At 41.0% G+C, this 15,100-nt stretch overlaps 2 protein-coding genes across 2 annotated transcripts; both read right to left on the bottom strand.

Annotated features, from left to right (window-relative positions):
* Positions 1–8,256: 8,256 nt before the first annotated feature.
* LOC144706371 (stress regulated protein) lies at positions 8,257–12,129 on the bottom strand. The gene is made up of 8 exons (XM_078579287.1): positions 11,262–12,129; positions 10,474–10,692; positions 10,122–10,208; positions 9,862–10,008; positions 9,738–9,764; positions 9,009–9,104; positions 8,708–8,926; positions 8,257–8,435 (listed from the first exon to the last, which is right to left on the bottom strand). Exons 1-7 carry the CDS (start codon positions 11,475–11,477, stop codon positions 8,726–8,728), a joined length of 993 nt encoding a protein of 330 aa, XP_078435413.1. The 5' UTR covers positions 11,478–12,129; the 3' UTR covers positions 8,257–8,435; positions 8,708–8,725.
* A 932-nt stretch (positions 12,130–13,061) lies between these two features.
* Positions 13,062–14,760, bottom strand: LOC144706370 (uncharacterized). Its single transcript, XM_078579286.1, has one exon. It carries the CDS (start codon positions 14,373–14,375, stop codon positions 13,209–13,211), a length of 1,167 nt encoding a protein of 388 aa, XP_078435412.1. The 5' UTR covers positions 14,376–14,760; the 3' UTR covers positions 13,062–13,208.
* Between the last annotated feature and the right edge of the window lie 340 nt (positions 14,761–15,100).

Below are 15,100 nucleotides of genomic sequence, written 5' to 3'. Positions count from 1 at the left end.
GAGGAAGACGAGGAAGAGAATTAAAAGAGGATTACAATAAAGAGGCCACGAAGAAGAAGAAGAAGATGACGATGATGAAGAAATGTTGACCTCTTTCACAATGTTGACTCCTTGCCCCGGTGCTACTGCCGCCACTGATGATGCCGATGCTGCCATGCAGCTATCTGCCACCGTCCACCCGATGTCGCCATCCGTCGATATCGAAACTCACATATTCATTTCAAAAAATTGAAACTTAGGTATTCCATGTTGGATATCAAAATCTGATATCCAACTCTAATATCCAATATCATCATCCTTCTGAGAAACGGATGTGGATGACGACATCAAAATGGATAAAGTATCAGATATCGGTTAAAACGGATATCGGAAATGTGATTTTCGATATCCGATTCAGCATTTGTCCTGATACCGTAATCCGATACTAGTATCAAGAGGGGGGAACGCTAGTATCAAACGAGGGTGCCCCCTTCTATTTATATTGCTTGGAGAACATTTGATAAAAGTCTATGGGACATTTTCATAAAAGTCTTCGTCATGGAGAAGAATTATTAAAAGCCCTAAACTCAAAGTTTATCCATCACCATCCATAAACCTTATGCGTGTGACCCTCTATGCTCATGTATCCATCAAGTTAATAATTTCAATGGACCACTAACCTTCATTTGGATGAACTTATTAATTAACTATATCACATATGGGTTAATTAATCAAAAATCAATTTAAACCAATTGGTCGATTACTTTGGCCCGTGGGGTGCCAAGGCACATCTCGTGCCCAAAAATATACAAAGAAGTATGATAAACCTCTAATGGAACCTTGTTGCCATCATTTATCATATATGTATAATCCCACAACCGCCTGACACTCTTGAAACTACTTTGGGTATGGTAAACTGTCAAACCCTAATCAATCATTCCACTTAGTATTGATAAATTTGGAATCATTAGAGAACTACTCTACCATTTCACTACATTGGACAAGGATTGTATCGCATCGTCTTTCTTGAGCTATCTCCTCTTTTACCTGCTGCAGATAATATCTTCTTGACTATTCAATCATCCTCTCGGACTTCTTGATGCACCCAACCTAATACCATTTAGAATTATATGAATAGGCACTCTCCAATCATAGTCAAAGTATAATAACATTCGGGGATTCATACAGATCAATTCAGCAAACTATCTGATGCCGGACGTCATCAAGACGTCGTCCGGTCGACACTGAGGGTAGCGGCTCGGTATCGAATCAGGATCTCGATTGGACAACGACGATCTGCGTCATCCAAAAATGCAAATGGACAGGTATAAATGATGACGTGAATGCGAGAAATCCTACGTGTAGTACATGCGAGTGCCGAGATGCAGTGTTGCCATTCCAGAGATTGACGGGATTGCTATTGCTGAGGTCAAATGGACCTCTCGAACCTCGCCCGAGAGGGTCGAGGGCGAGTACGTCGCCGAATGGGAATATCCCGCTAGTATGCTCACACTCGTTGGGCTCGTCCGACTCGTACCAGCCAGGTAAGACTCTCGTTGAAGTCGTCGTCATTTTCACAACCTGTCTCACTCTCACCTACGTCTAACCCGAGCGCGGAGGAGGCAAATCGAAAGTATACTGAAGAAAGTAAGAGACGTAAAGAGCAGCAGAGTTGAGGGGTACCTTCGTCGCGCTGGCGACGGATATCTCGTAGTAATGGGATCCGGAGAAAACAGTTGGGACACGGACGTCGGTTGGGGATGCGGATGGCGGCGAGGGGTCAGCAGGGCAGCCGAGATGGTTGAGAAGGGTGTTGGGTGCAGGGCGAGCGTCGACGCTGGCGTACGGGTAGGCCGGGCGCGGACGAGGGCGATCGGTGGTGAGGCGCGGCGGTTTGGGCCTAGCACGGGAGCGGCGCGGCCGCAATGCGCTGCGTGCGCACCGGGCGCGGGCCGGCCTGGCTGCACGGTGCAATGCAGCAGGCGCTGGGCACGGCTGTAGTGGGGTGGGCGCGTAGACGTGGGCGCTCCCGGTTGTGGACGCGCGCGATTGCACTGGCGTGCAAGATGACGGTCGAGGGGCGAAGTCACGCAGGCGACGACGTCGGCACGTGCAGATGGCAACTTGCGTGGCGCGCGCAGACGGCAGCTCGCGTGGAGCGTGGAAGCGGCGGCCGCGGCGTGAGGGGAATGGCGAGCGACGGAGTGATGAGTCGGCGTGCAGCGGCACGCGCAGAATCGGCGAGAGAAGGTGTGAGAGCGGTGGGCGATGGCGCGAGGCCGGCGGCGGCGGTGGCGGGGGAATGGCGAGCGGCGGCTTGGGAACGGCGAGCGGCGGCGTGGGAACGGCGAGCGGCGGCGTGGGTACGACGAGCGGTGGCCGTTATCCTTCTTCTCCTCCTTCCTCCCTTCTTCTTCTCCTTCTTCTTCTTCTTCTTCTTCTTCCTTCTTCTTCTTCTTCTTTCTTCTTCTCTCTCCTCCACGAACGTGACTCTTCAACTTCTAAACGTTATAATTCATAGAAATATCAAGAGTGGTCTGGGGGGGGGTGCCCACCCCTCCATTATATAGGAAGGATGAAATGGGCCCCTTAAACTACAAAGGGAAAAAGAAAATAAAAGGGCTTGTAAGGCCCACTAGGTAGATGGGAGGGGATGATATCCTCATATGGGTTCTTCCCCTCACTACAACGACAAAATGATAAAGACGAAAAGCGATGAACAGAAAATAAGAAATGAGTAAGTCAAACGATCCGAAGGTGGCGTGTCATCACGCCGAATATCTGAACCCGGGGTTGCGCATCGATACTGCAGCTCGTCGTGTCGGCTGGACAAGTATAGGTGGCGGGCTCGATGACGGTGCTGGCTACTCGAGTGACGGCCCTGCAGTGTCGGATAGTGCCGCGCCGTCACTATCTATCTCTAGTATTCCACACTAATGGCTATGATATCAGCTATATTCATCATATGAGTGGGATTAGACAATGTTCCTCTATCCAGATATTTCAATGCCAATCTCAGGTATCCTTCAAATATGAATATTATGAAGACATGTTTAAAGAGAAGTGATATTGGTTATATGATTTTATCAAAATTTGCTCGATCATTACATGCATTAAAGGACTTCATTATAAATATCGCAGGATAATTATAATAATTAATAAATACTAATTCAATTTAAAAATAATATATGGTAGTGTGATTAGCATGCATGCCGCATAATATCAGTCACAATGTCAACATGAAGCAACCCTCAAGGAAGAGGAAGAGAAGAAAGGGAGAGAACTCAAACTGACTTGCATGTGTAACTGAATGAGGGAGCCCCCCTCTATTTATATCATACATGAAATAGTTTTGAATTAGGTATAGTAAATTCATTTAGGAAAAAGATAGATTAATGCCTACGAGGTGTCCTTTAAAATCAGAGTTTTTAGGTCTTGTGATAGCTAGATATTACATCAAAGTAATTTTCATATTCTTTTGTTCGAAAGACAATATCTAACACCTAAAATCATTTTTGATCCAGTTCTAAATTCAATGAAAGTAGGAATGGAGGGATTCACAGAGTCACAAAAGTCCCATCTGATAACACCAAACTAGTTCAAAATTATTATAATTTTATACTTACTTATACCAAATATTTTAAAATTTTCACTAGCATTATTCATCATTTAAGGATAAAAGGAGAAAATTATGATTTATTTTTGAAAGCTTTATTTTTTTACATATTATTGATTTTTTAGCCTAATGTCACTTGATTCCTTAGAGTCAAGTGGATTTCTCACATCTTCTTAGAGTTTTATTTGAAAAAGGACTTTTCTAACAAAGTGCCAAGAATGCTCAACTATGCGATGGAGATAATGCGATTGGCGTTTCTCACAATGACGACTAGGATGAGGTATTAATCTTATGTATTTGCCTCGTACTTTATTTGTATCGTTTCAATATTCTAAATTTATTGATCTTAACCTCATTACACGCGAATTGACCTTATATTTTTTCGAAAAACAGGTCGTACCAGTTTTTTGCTCTTGACAGTTGAAAGTTAGCGAGAGTCTCGAGTAAGCGACCTTATATTTTGAATCGATTGTGAACAAAAGTATTTCTTCACCCACCGATATTGATTATCATCAGGAAAATTATTCAACACACATAATCTCATTCATTGTCCTGGTTTTCTCAAAACAGGTGGAAGGGCATTGAGATTTTTTGAAGTCTGCACAAGGAAGTTCGGGTGAATGCCAAAATGCATGTTTCATTCTCTAAAACTGTCATTGTCATATCTGATGTATTTTATATTTCCAACACAAAAATCTAATTGTAATTAGATTCCTTACTTGAAAAGATCATCTATTTTTTGATTTTATATTTATAATTGGTCACTGCGTGTCAAATACCCTAGTTTGCATAAGATATTGAAGAGTTGACCAACATGCTTCCACGTATAGTAAAGATAATGGTGGATAATAATTCAGCTTGCATGTTGTTCGAAAATTTAGGGCTTCACTGTCATTCCAAACATTCCAAAAATTTGTCTTTCCATGTTTTTGGATATTCCATGGACAAGTGAGTTGAGGGGTAACATAAATGCACTGAAACTGAAATGGCAAATCACTACGGTTGTGGTTGGGTGATCATATTGTAATAGAGGTTCAAAATTACCATGGAAAATGATGAATGTAATCCAAAAGAATAAATTTACGACAAAAGATAAGGCAGAAAAATATTAATAAAGCATTATAGAATGAAAACAGGGGTTCACAAGATCAAACACCCCTTTCATTTTAAAGTTCAGATGCATCTTACCTGGTATTTTTCTACAAATTTATGCACGTTTAAAATACTAACTCAAAAACCAATTTTTTGGTTCAAATTTGGCCATATTATCATTTATCAATCATAGAGTAAACAGTAAAAAATACTTGACCATGAACTCATATAAAGATATCGTTAAAATTTTCTGTGACCACAATGATTATAAAGCATTTTAAAAAAATCATGAATAGTAAAAACCCACTTTTTTTTAATCTGCAAAGCCCTTGGGCCATTGGTCTACTCTGGAGGATGTGGTTCATATTTATTGGATTAGTGATTAGTAATTGTAAAATCAATAAGTAAATTAAAAAATAATAGCATGCTGATATATAAATTTAATCCATTTTGTACGTATTATGGTAATCTTTGAAAAAATTCTAGCAATCCAACATACGTTTTGATGTGAACATACTACATCAGAAATTTTAAATGTATACCTAAAAAAATTGGCAAAATAACCAGATAAAACTCAAATTTAATCTCATATGAATACATGGTCTAATCCTTTATTATGGGTTCTCCCAAGTTAAAAATGAATTTAACGTTAATTAATGTGGGGATGGGTTACTGATTTTTTTATTATTTGTCTGGAAATCAATTGAATTTTTTCAGATTTTTTATTAGAAGAAATGATTTTTATAATGGAAAATGGATATACTTATCAGGAAATTAGTAAATTACAGTAATTTCAAAGGTAAGAGATAGTATTGATAAAATTTTCTATGGTTTTTGTTAGGGAAATTTGGAAGACAAATAATCAAAGGGGTATATCTCCATATATTTATAGGCGGCATCGATTTGCGCACACAAAATAAAATAGGGACTTTTGTGGGGTAACCAAGTCATTTTTGGGGTAACTTGTAATCTATTTCCCTAATTACATCTCATAGAATCCAACAATATTATCTATTCATGATGTCTTGTGACAAAGATTCCAACACAACCCATAAGGATAACATTCCTAAATTTTGTGGAATTCAGGGTCATAGGGGAATAAGTTTATGTAGGGGGTTGGTCGTTAGGTTTGGATTAATGTGAAAATATCATACCCTTATGTTTCCTGTATAAAACAGTGAGTATTGCCTTTAGCAAACTCACGTTGAATCAAAAATTTTGAACTAAATACATAATTAAATATCAAGAAAATTAATGCATAATTGTCATCCTAAATCATATTATTTCCAAAAGAATGGAATCAAGACCATGGATCAACCCATTTGTTTATATGTGTAGTTTCTATGAGCTCGTAGCTATTAGGTGACATAAAATTTTTGTATATTGAGTCATATAAATGTTTATAAATTATAAAGCTGTTATTTTTTATGTAAAAACATTATTAAATAATGATTTGGTATGTCGAGCATAAAACAATACAACTAGTGCAAAGGAAAAATATGCCCACTTTTGGTAGCAGACTAAAAGTATAAAGCCCGTGACCAAAAAAAAAAACATAAATTTTCAGCTATCCACATATCAATACTTCTACTTCTCTAGGACTTTATTGTGTCTTTTATCGTTTTAATTGAGAACACTCCAAACTAGATCGACCCTAGTCCAGAATTTCTCAAAAAATACACAATTTTTCAAACAGATGAAGGTGAACCAATGCCATTCATGTGAATATTAAGGATTTTAGGATCGCATAAAATATATTTGTACGTAATTAAACTTTTGATTTCATTTGCAAGAAAAGATGGCTGTTTTGTAAGATTACTATTGATTCACAAGTTTTTGAAGAAACACGTTGTTATTCCACCAACCTTTTTGCTGAAGCATAGATAAATTACATGAATCTTTAATAGGGTTAGACGTTTAGGGCCGCAGACCATTTTGACCGAACCAAACTGGGAGCATAGGTCCTACATTTGAGGGTGGACCATCTGGTCAGGGAGGTGTAGGTTCAAGGGGCAAACCGGACTGAATCTGGTAGTAAATACTAAATATTTTATGTAAAATTATGAAAATATCAAATCCAACTCGATGTAGAGGTTTCTTTTGAGCTCAGAGTATCCACCATATTATTGACCATTTGGGGGCACTCACTTGATGCATATGATATTTAACTCAACCATCAACATAAATTTTCTACTTTGACTTTGACATTGACTATTCACCCTGACCAGACCGGTATCGATCCGGACCAGACCGGGACTGAACAAAACCAGACCCAAACTGGACCGAAGTTTTAGTAGGGTTTAGGTCTTTGAAAAAAACCCAGACTGGACCCGGATCATCATAGTCTTTTCTCTAATACCTTCTATATAAATTTGGTTATTTCAATGTTGTTTTACATTTTAAGGTTATGAAACTCCCAGAGAGTATGGTGTCATGACATTTCTTTGCTTGTGCAGTTATAATGTGGAAACCAAATCCAGATTTTCAACGTGGTTTTCACCGCTAAAATAATTGGTGTTCTTTTTTAAGCCTCCTTAATTATTGAAAATTACTACCATTTCATCAGTTACATTTTCTGGGTGCACCGATTTCTCAAAAGAGAAAAAGATGGTTAATTACATGACCACTTCAAAACTGATTTTATTTTGTTTATATTTGGAAATTTTAATAAGTCAAGACAAATGAGGTGGATTTTACTACTACAATAATGCGGAGTAAAATAATAAAAATAAAAATGGAATCATATTATTGTCCGTATCTTTATATGCTCTATTTTGTGAAAATATTCCAATATTGAATAAATCTATCAAATGACATCTCTATTCACATAGTGAGAAACTCTATGTTACCATAATACACTCAAGTACCTCATACCATACAAAGTACTTGAAATATCGATAACCAAAGCAAAAGAAAAAGGTTTTAATGCAGTATTATGCTATATTTTTTTGTTATCAGTTAATTAAATTCTTAAAAAGTGCACAAAGAACAATAAATTCTAGAATTCTATCACTCTTCCATTTATGGTCCAATTTTTTGATGATGATTGGCATTTTTATAAAATTTCTTTAAACTGAAATCTGCAAAAAATATCATCATGAAACATTCTATGAGCTTCTAGGCAAAGACTTGAGAAATATTTCATTTGGAGGATTGATTTGATGGGAAGTTTCTGCCCATACTTTGTTTCGACGCGGGTTGGAAACTAATGCCACCGATCATAAATTCCATGCCAGAGTTCGTTTGCTTGATTTGGCAAAATCAGAGACAATACCTCTCTTTACAAACATTTTCCAAAGCCAAATTATGTACAACCTAAAGAGGTTGAGCAGTAATCTCATTAATTTGTCATTTATTAAAATCATTGATATATATGATTCATGGAGGATTGATTTCGCGGGAACTTTCTCATGTCTCATACTGTCTCAAAGCGGGTCAAAACCAATGCTATCAAACATAAAATTTTAGGCAGAGTTCTTGTTTGGCATGATTTGGTTACATCAAAGACATTATCACTATCTACAAACTTGCGCGATACAACCTCAAGATCTCAAGAGAGAGCAAGAATATCAGTGAATCCATCATGTATGCATGTAACAATAATGATGTCATATTAACTTTTTATGGTGGAGGGCAGGAGTCACCTCAGACAAAAAAACTTGGTACAATCCCTTATGATCAAGCAGGGGGATGAATAGATACCAATAAGCAGCCCATCCAGCCGAGACGTCCTCGACCAAAGTTTTACCTAAATAAAACCATAAACACCATTCACATATCATTGATGGTTTATGCACACAATACATGTTTGATTAAACATCTTCATGGGGAATTCGAGAAAATTTCTCCTCATTGTCTACCCCCATCCGCTTACCAAAATATTTCTGTCAGTACCATCAATTTTCTCATGAAAAAAAGGAAAAAAAAAAGGATATTCAAGAAGATTGAAATGCTAGATCATAGACTTGTATCTGCTTAAATTAAGACTGGTCAGAAAAAAAATGCAGAGGCTTATAATACCAATCTTTGGAGGCAGATTTAAACATCTGAATCTCCCATGGCTCTCTCGATGGCCTCGATGCAAGCACTGATGGGCTCGTTGGAGGACATGGCATCCGCTAAGGCGGCCCGAACAGCGTCGTGCCGACGGAGTACCAGCACTGTATTTAAAACGGCCCATCTGACCTGTGAGTCTGCTTTCTTCTGGGTGAAGCCCAAGCTCTTAAGCAGCCCATCCAACTGCCAAAATTCAAGACCCGATAAGAAGGGTTGACTTCTACAAATGGGTTCAAGGATTTGAGGACAGGTCAATGGCGTTGACCTGGCTGATGTCAGAGAGTCCACCCTCAGCACGTCCAAAGAGGAGGTACTCTGTGGCCACGCCGGCCAGTGCTATGCATGTGAACTTGTTCAGAGACTACAATAAAACCATTGAAAAAGGCTCTGTCACGACTGTGGATATTGAAATTATGAATCTAGGAAGTTTAGTTTCATCTTCTTTAATCCATGGCTAAGCAAGAGATGGGATAGAAGATGTAGTGATATATACAGAGAGAGACATCCATGAAAAGAAAGAAAAAGAACTTGAGAAAGTTAAAGAGCGACATATATAAATGGAGAACTTGAGAGAGAGATATTGAGCAAGAGTAAGCGAGATAGAACGTGAACGAGAGAGACATAGATAGAGTGTACATGAGAGAAAGGTGAGAGAGAAATTGATAGAGATAGAGATATATTTGGAGAAAGTAAGAAAGAGTGAGAGAAATAAGTGATGTAGATTTAGAGTGTGTGTGGGTGAAAGAATATGATAGAGACAGAGAGGAAGGGAGACAATTTTTGAGAAAGTAAGTGAGAGCGCATAAGAGATTGAGAGAGAGGGACGAAGGTTAAGAGAGGAGAGAGAGTGTGTGTGAGAGAGACAATGTATAAGATAGGAGAGAGAAAGTGACGATATATAGGATAGGTGAGAGAGAGAGAGAAAGGGAGGACAATGTATAAGAGAGGGAAAGTGAAAGAGAGTATGACAGAGAGCAAGTGAGAGAGATCTTACTGATGCAGACAATTTTCCGGAATTAACCTGCATGGCACCCAACATTAGAAAAATTAGGGGGATACGAGATTGAGAGGTGTAGGGGGAGAGATGGAGTGAGAAAAAACAGAGTGATAGAAATGACCTCCTCAAGAAACTCGTAATCGACAAAAGTAGTGCCAGCCTGCACATTGAGAGACCCCTCTTTAACCAAGGCCTCAAAACTTGACAGCGTGTAACCCTTTGGAAGGATGCCCAGCAAATAGGCAATGAGGAAATGGCCCGCTTCGTGCTGCAGAACAAGTGTCATTTCGTTAAACATACAAAATGATAAAATAATTTGAATTAATGACTTATCGATATTCATAATTAACGCAAAGTCGCTGATCTGGAATTCAGGCTAACCTGCACAACCCTGTTGTGATATTTTTTACTGAAACTGTGACCGATTGTGTCGAGGATCAAGTTCTTCACGCCCCCGTTAAAAGCCACCTGGAACAAAACCATCTCAAATAAAACGTTTATCTCTTTCACAGAATATATGGAAATAAAATCCTTCTTCATCAGTTAGATGAAGAAAACTAAATTCGAGAAGTAAATAAAATAGAAATAGCAATGATTTGACATGTTCATTAGACTCATCGAAAACTAGATACAGGAGGTTAAGTAATTTAATAGAGAACATGTCATCTGGCGCTTAAGTAATTTAAAACAGAAAATTTGTATAAAATGAAAAATTAATGGACTTAGGACTTACCAAGTCCCAGGACCACAAGAAAAGAAATCCCACGGATATGAAAAGCAGTTGAAGTTGTGTCAGGTCAAATGCCCACCAAGCTGAGATACCACCCAGGACAGCAAGGATCTGAATATTTCTCTCGATCCCGCCTAAAGTGACATCGACTGGCGAGAGAAAGTTTTCTGTTTGGATTCCATTCAGTTTCAGTTCTTCCAATGTGTAGATCCTCTGAGGCACCTGTCAGTGAAACACCAAGATATCAAATTTTAAGAAAAAAAAGACGTTTTTTAGTTTAATAAATCTTAAAGTGGACAATTGCAGGTTAAATATTTAGACCTTTAAAAACGATTTCAGGAACCATGTCAAATGAGAAATATAAACTGAGGAAAGAAGTTCCTTAATACAAGGGGAGAGCTAAATGAACATTGAAAAGCGTCCCGTCCACAAAGAAGAAAAGAAATATAAATGTTAAATACAAATTATGAATACTTTTCTTCCATAGATTAAGGCAATCGAGATGGCCACGCGGTATAAAGACGGAATTAGCTAAAATAACAGCTAAAATATCGTCAAGCGAACGGCGGCCATGTTTAGGATATAATTAGGCGAAGAAAACGATCAAATTCACGCCGAGTGGCGATTCAGTCCGCATCGTCAGATCAGATTACAGAGCACAATTTTGATTTTATAATTTCTCTAAACAAAGAAGGAATTACGAAGACGAAAGGATCAACTAGAGTCTCGGCATTGCGCAGATAATAAAGACTAATTAACGAAAAAAAGTTAGAAAAAAACAATTAGCAGACCTGTCGGGCGGCGCCGAAGCACCGCAGACCCCCGTTCTTGCCCTGTAAATCTTTAACAAGAGTGAGGGCTCCTCTCTCGTCCCCACTTCTCAGCACTTCGTCGACTTTTTCAAGAACTTGAACTCGAAGGTGGCCTAGTTCGGCTGTACACACAAATTTGAACGCCCTCACGCTCAAACAACCAGCAGGTAGCCAGTTACCCCGACAGATCGCCATTTCGGCAGTCTGTCCGACGCGTAATTAATTTTGAAGGAATTATGGTGATCGATCCGCAAGAGGAATTTGTTCCCCCGCTTAATTGCATTCGATCTGAACCGCAGGTTTAGAAACCAGACAAATGGACGCGAGGGATGGAAGCTTCGAGGATAAGAAAAGATCAGGGAGTAGTGCGGGGGAAATTTGGCAGAGCGGAGGAAATCAATCGGAAAGTGATGGTTTGTGTGCAACTACAGCCAGTCAATTGACGACGAACCACTGGACAGCAATTAAAATTCGACCTACTCGGCAAAAATCAAAATCATTTTTCGTCCAAAAGAAGAACGAGAAGCAAAACTAGTGACGTAGTCGATCTGAACGTTGATATTGAAGCGCGGTGATCAAATCTGCAGGAAATTTTGATTTGCGGCGCCAGCATTCCGGAGATGGACTTACGGAATCTGGAATGTAAACGTGCAGAACTGGAGTTTCGTTTACACCGAAAAATAGTTTTGGTTTAAAATCAAAATCGAAGATAAACAAACCACGCGGCGTTTTACACCGTAATCCGATCCTGGATATTGAAAATTTGCTGAAGAAATCGTTTGCAGCGCCAACACTCCGAAGACGAATTTCAGATTCAAACTTTCAAGGTTAGTCCGCCAAGTCCACGATCTGCGACGTCGTTGAAAGCCGGTCTGGTCTTCAGTCTTCCCCTCCTGATTGTCTTCATTATATATTAATGGTATTTAAATTTATTTACGTTTTGACTAGTTCACCAGGCCGTAAAATACTTGCCCAATATATTTATTTATGGTATTTAAATTTATTTATTCATACAACCGCGACTATTGCCCAAAAATAGTTACAATGAGTCAATGACAATTCAAAACGTGTTTTTTCCCGCCATTTCTTCGCGGATAAAAGCAAGATTCAGATCTGCCGAGGTTCAATTCTCAGACGAGGAGCATCCCCGGTGGCTGACGCACAGAGAGGCAGGCAGAGGATATCGATCTCTCCGCCCATCAGCTTCGCCACGAACTTCGCAAGCACGGCGCCATAGAGAAGATTGTTGTTCAGGAAAGCGAACGATCGGCAAGAGAAGATGAGACCGACACAACTTTCTCGCAAAAAATTAGTTGCAATAACGATTCAAACATCTTTGTTACAGGCATTTCTTCCGCTATAAAAGCCAGATTCGGATCTACAAAGCTTCATTGATTGGACGGCCGTTGACGAGATCGTTGTTCAGGAAAAGAACGATCCGCAAGAGCGATTGAAACCGACAAAATTTCTTACAAAAAATAAGTTGCAATAACGATCAAATATTTTTTTACAGGCATTTCTACCCCTATAGAAGCAAGATTCGGATCCGCAAAGCTTCATTGATTGGACGGCCGTTGCAGAGATTGTTGTTCAGGAAAAGAACGATCCGCGTGAGAAATTGAGACCGACACAAGTTTCTTACAAAAAAATAGTTGCAATAGTGATTCAAACATCGTTTCTTGCAGGCATTTCTGTCGTTATTAAAGCGAGATTCGGATCTACAAAGCTTCATTGATTGGATTGCCGTTTAGGACATTGTTTATCACAAAAAGAACGATCCGCAAGAGAAATGAGGCCGACACATGTTTCTTACAAAAAATTAGTTACAAAGACGATTCAAACATCGTTTTTTCCCGCCATTTCTTACCGTGTATAATCATGATTCAGATCTCTACAGACTTCGAATCTGAGAACAAGGCTGAAGGCTCATCCACGATGACTGACGCACTGAGAGGCGGGGCGGATCTTCTCACGCCCAGCCTTGAACGGGCAAGACATCTGCGACGGCGGCAGCATGCAGTTATACTGCACGCAGAACGAGCTTCTCCTTGGCAGCTCCGACGCAGGACTGACCTGAATTCCGGTAAGATAATTGTGTTGCAGGTACAATATCTCGATCTCTCCATCCATCAGCTTAGCCACGAACTGCGCCGGCACGGCGCCAGATAGAAGATTGTTGTTCAAGTACAGCCTTCGGACTGAGGAGAAGAACGGCGAAATCCCGCCCCAGAGACGATTAAAACTGACATCCACCGTGGGAATCGTCACCTCCGCTGCCGGTCGCAGAGGTCCAGTGAACAAGTTCCGCTGAAGAAATAACCCGCGCATCGGGAAAGAGAAGACGCGAGGCGGGATGCCGCCGGAGAAGAGATTCAAGCTCAGATCCAAGAAATTCAGCCGTTGATTTCGAGAGATCACTCGGTCGATCGATCCGCTGAGGCGATTTTGGGAGAGAGAAAGGTGCTGGAGGGAATCCGGCATGCAGGAGATTCCACCGGAGAGATCGTTGTTGCTCAGATCAAGCCTCACCAGGGAAGCCGAGCAGAGACTGGGAACAGAGCCGGAGAGGCGATTGTGGCACAAGACGACGTTAGAGAGAGTTCGAATCAGGCCGAGGCCAGCGGGAATAGCACCAGATAGAAGATTAAAGCTGAGATCCAGAGTGCGAAGCTGACGAAGAGAGCTGATTTCGGAGGGGATGGTTCCGGAGAGGAAGTTACGGCTCATGGCGAGGAATTTGAGATTGGTAAGACGGGCAAGGGTGGGCGGCAAGGGGCCGATCAGACGGCCGGGAACGACGGTGAGCTCGGCCAGAGCCGTCAGATCCCCGATGGACGGATCAAGATGGCCGAAGAGCCCCGGCGATCCGGCGCGGGGATCGCCGAGAGACAGCGCCACGACTCGATCGCCGCTGCAGAACACGCCGGAGAAGAAGCAGGGGTCGCGGCTGAAGTCCCAGGAAGCGAAGAAATGCGAGCCGGGCATGTCTTCGAGCGAGCTTCGCACCGATTGCAGAACAAGAAAGTCGACCGGATCTAGAAGCCCGGACGCAGTCCTCAAGAACAGGAAGACGAAGAACGCGGTAATCGTCATCCTCTTTGCCTCTTCCGCTCCTTCTGTCTTGGGCCTAGGGTTTTAAGGGGGGAGAGCAATGAGCTGCTTTAATGGCGGCGGCTGCTCCAGTCCACGACAGGAGCTTTCCTATTCCGCCATTGACATTGCCAGGTGCTCCTCCTCGCCTTGTTCTTCCAGGTCTGGCTTCACAGTCCTTTAAAGCGGCTTCTCACTGCCTCTGAGCTTGGCTTCTGGAGAAAGACAGCGGCCGGCGCCCTGCTCCGACGAGGTAACTTTACCCCCCCTTTCTCATATCTGGTGTTTTAACTTAGTGATCGATCGAATTATCGATCGAGAGCACATCGTCAGATCGGCCACTGCTCGAAAATCTGGGTTGATCCGATCCGATCATGATCGGATCGCTGTTCCCTATTTTGACAGCGGGCCCCTGTGAAACTGATGATTTGGATGCGCACGTCGGATGACAACCTGCCACGAGGGAAAATAGAAATATTTTATCCTGTTGCTTCTCAATTAGATGAGAGAAAATATATTAGTTAATGATGGGGGTTTGGATGAGAGAAAAGTCGTGGGCTACGGCGGAGGGTGGGAATCTGGGAAAGAGATATAGACAGATTAAATAGATGGATGGAAAGATAGATGGAGAGAGAAATAGAGAGAGATATAGATAAAGAGAGATAGGGAGAGAAAGAGATGATGAACGTTTGGAAGTGCTCATTCTGTGATTGACCGGACTCTCATGA

This window comes from Wolffia australiana, chromosome 8 (genome assembly GCF_029677425.1).
Source record: "Wolffia australiana isolate 7733 chromosome 8, ASM2967742v1".
NCBI lineage: Eukaryota > Viridiplantae > Streptophyta > Magnoliopsida > Alismatales > Araceae > Wolffia > Wolffia australiana.
Note: the sequence above shows the minus strand (reverse complement) of the source record. Positions and strands in the feature narration are given on the sequence as shown.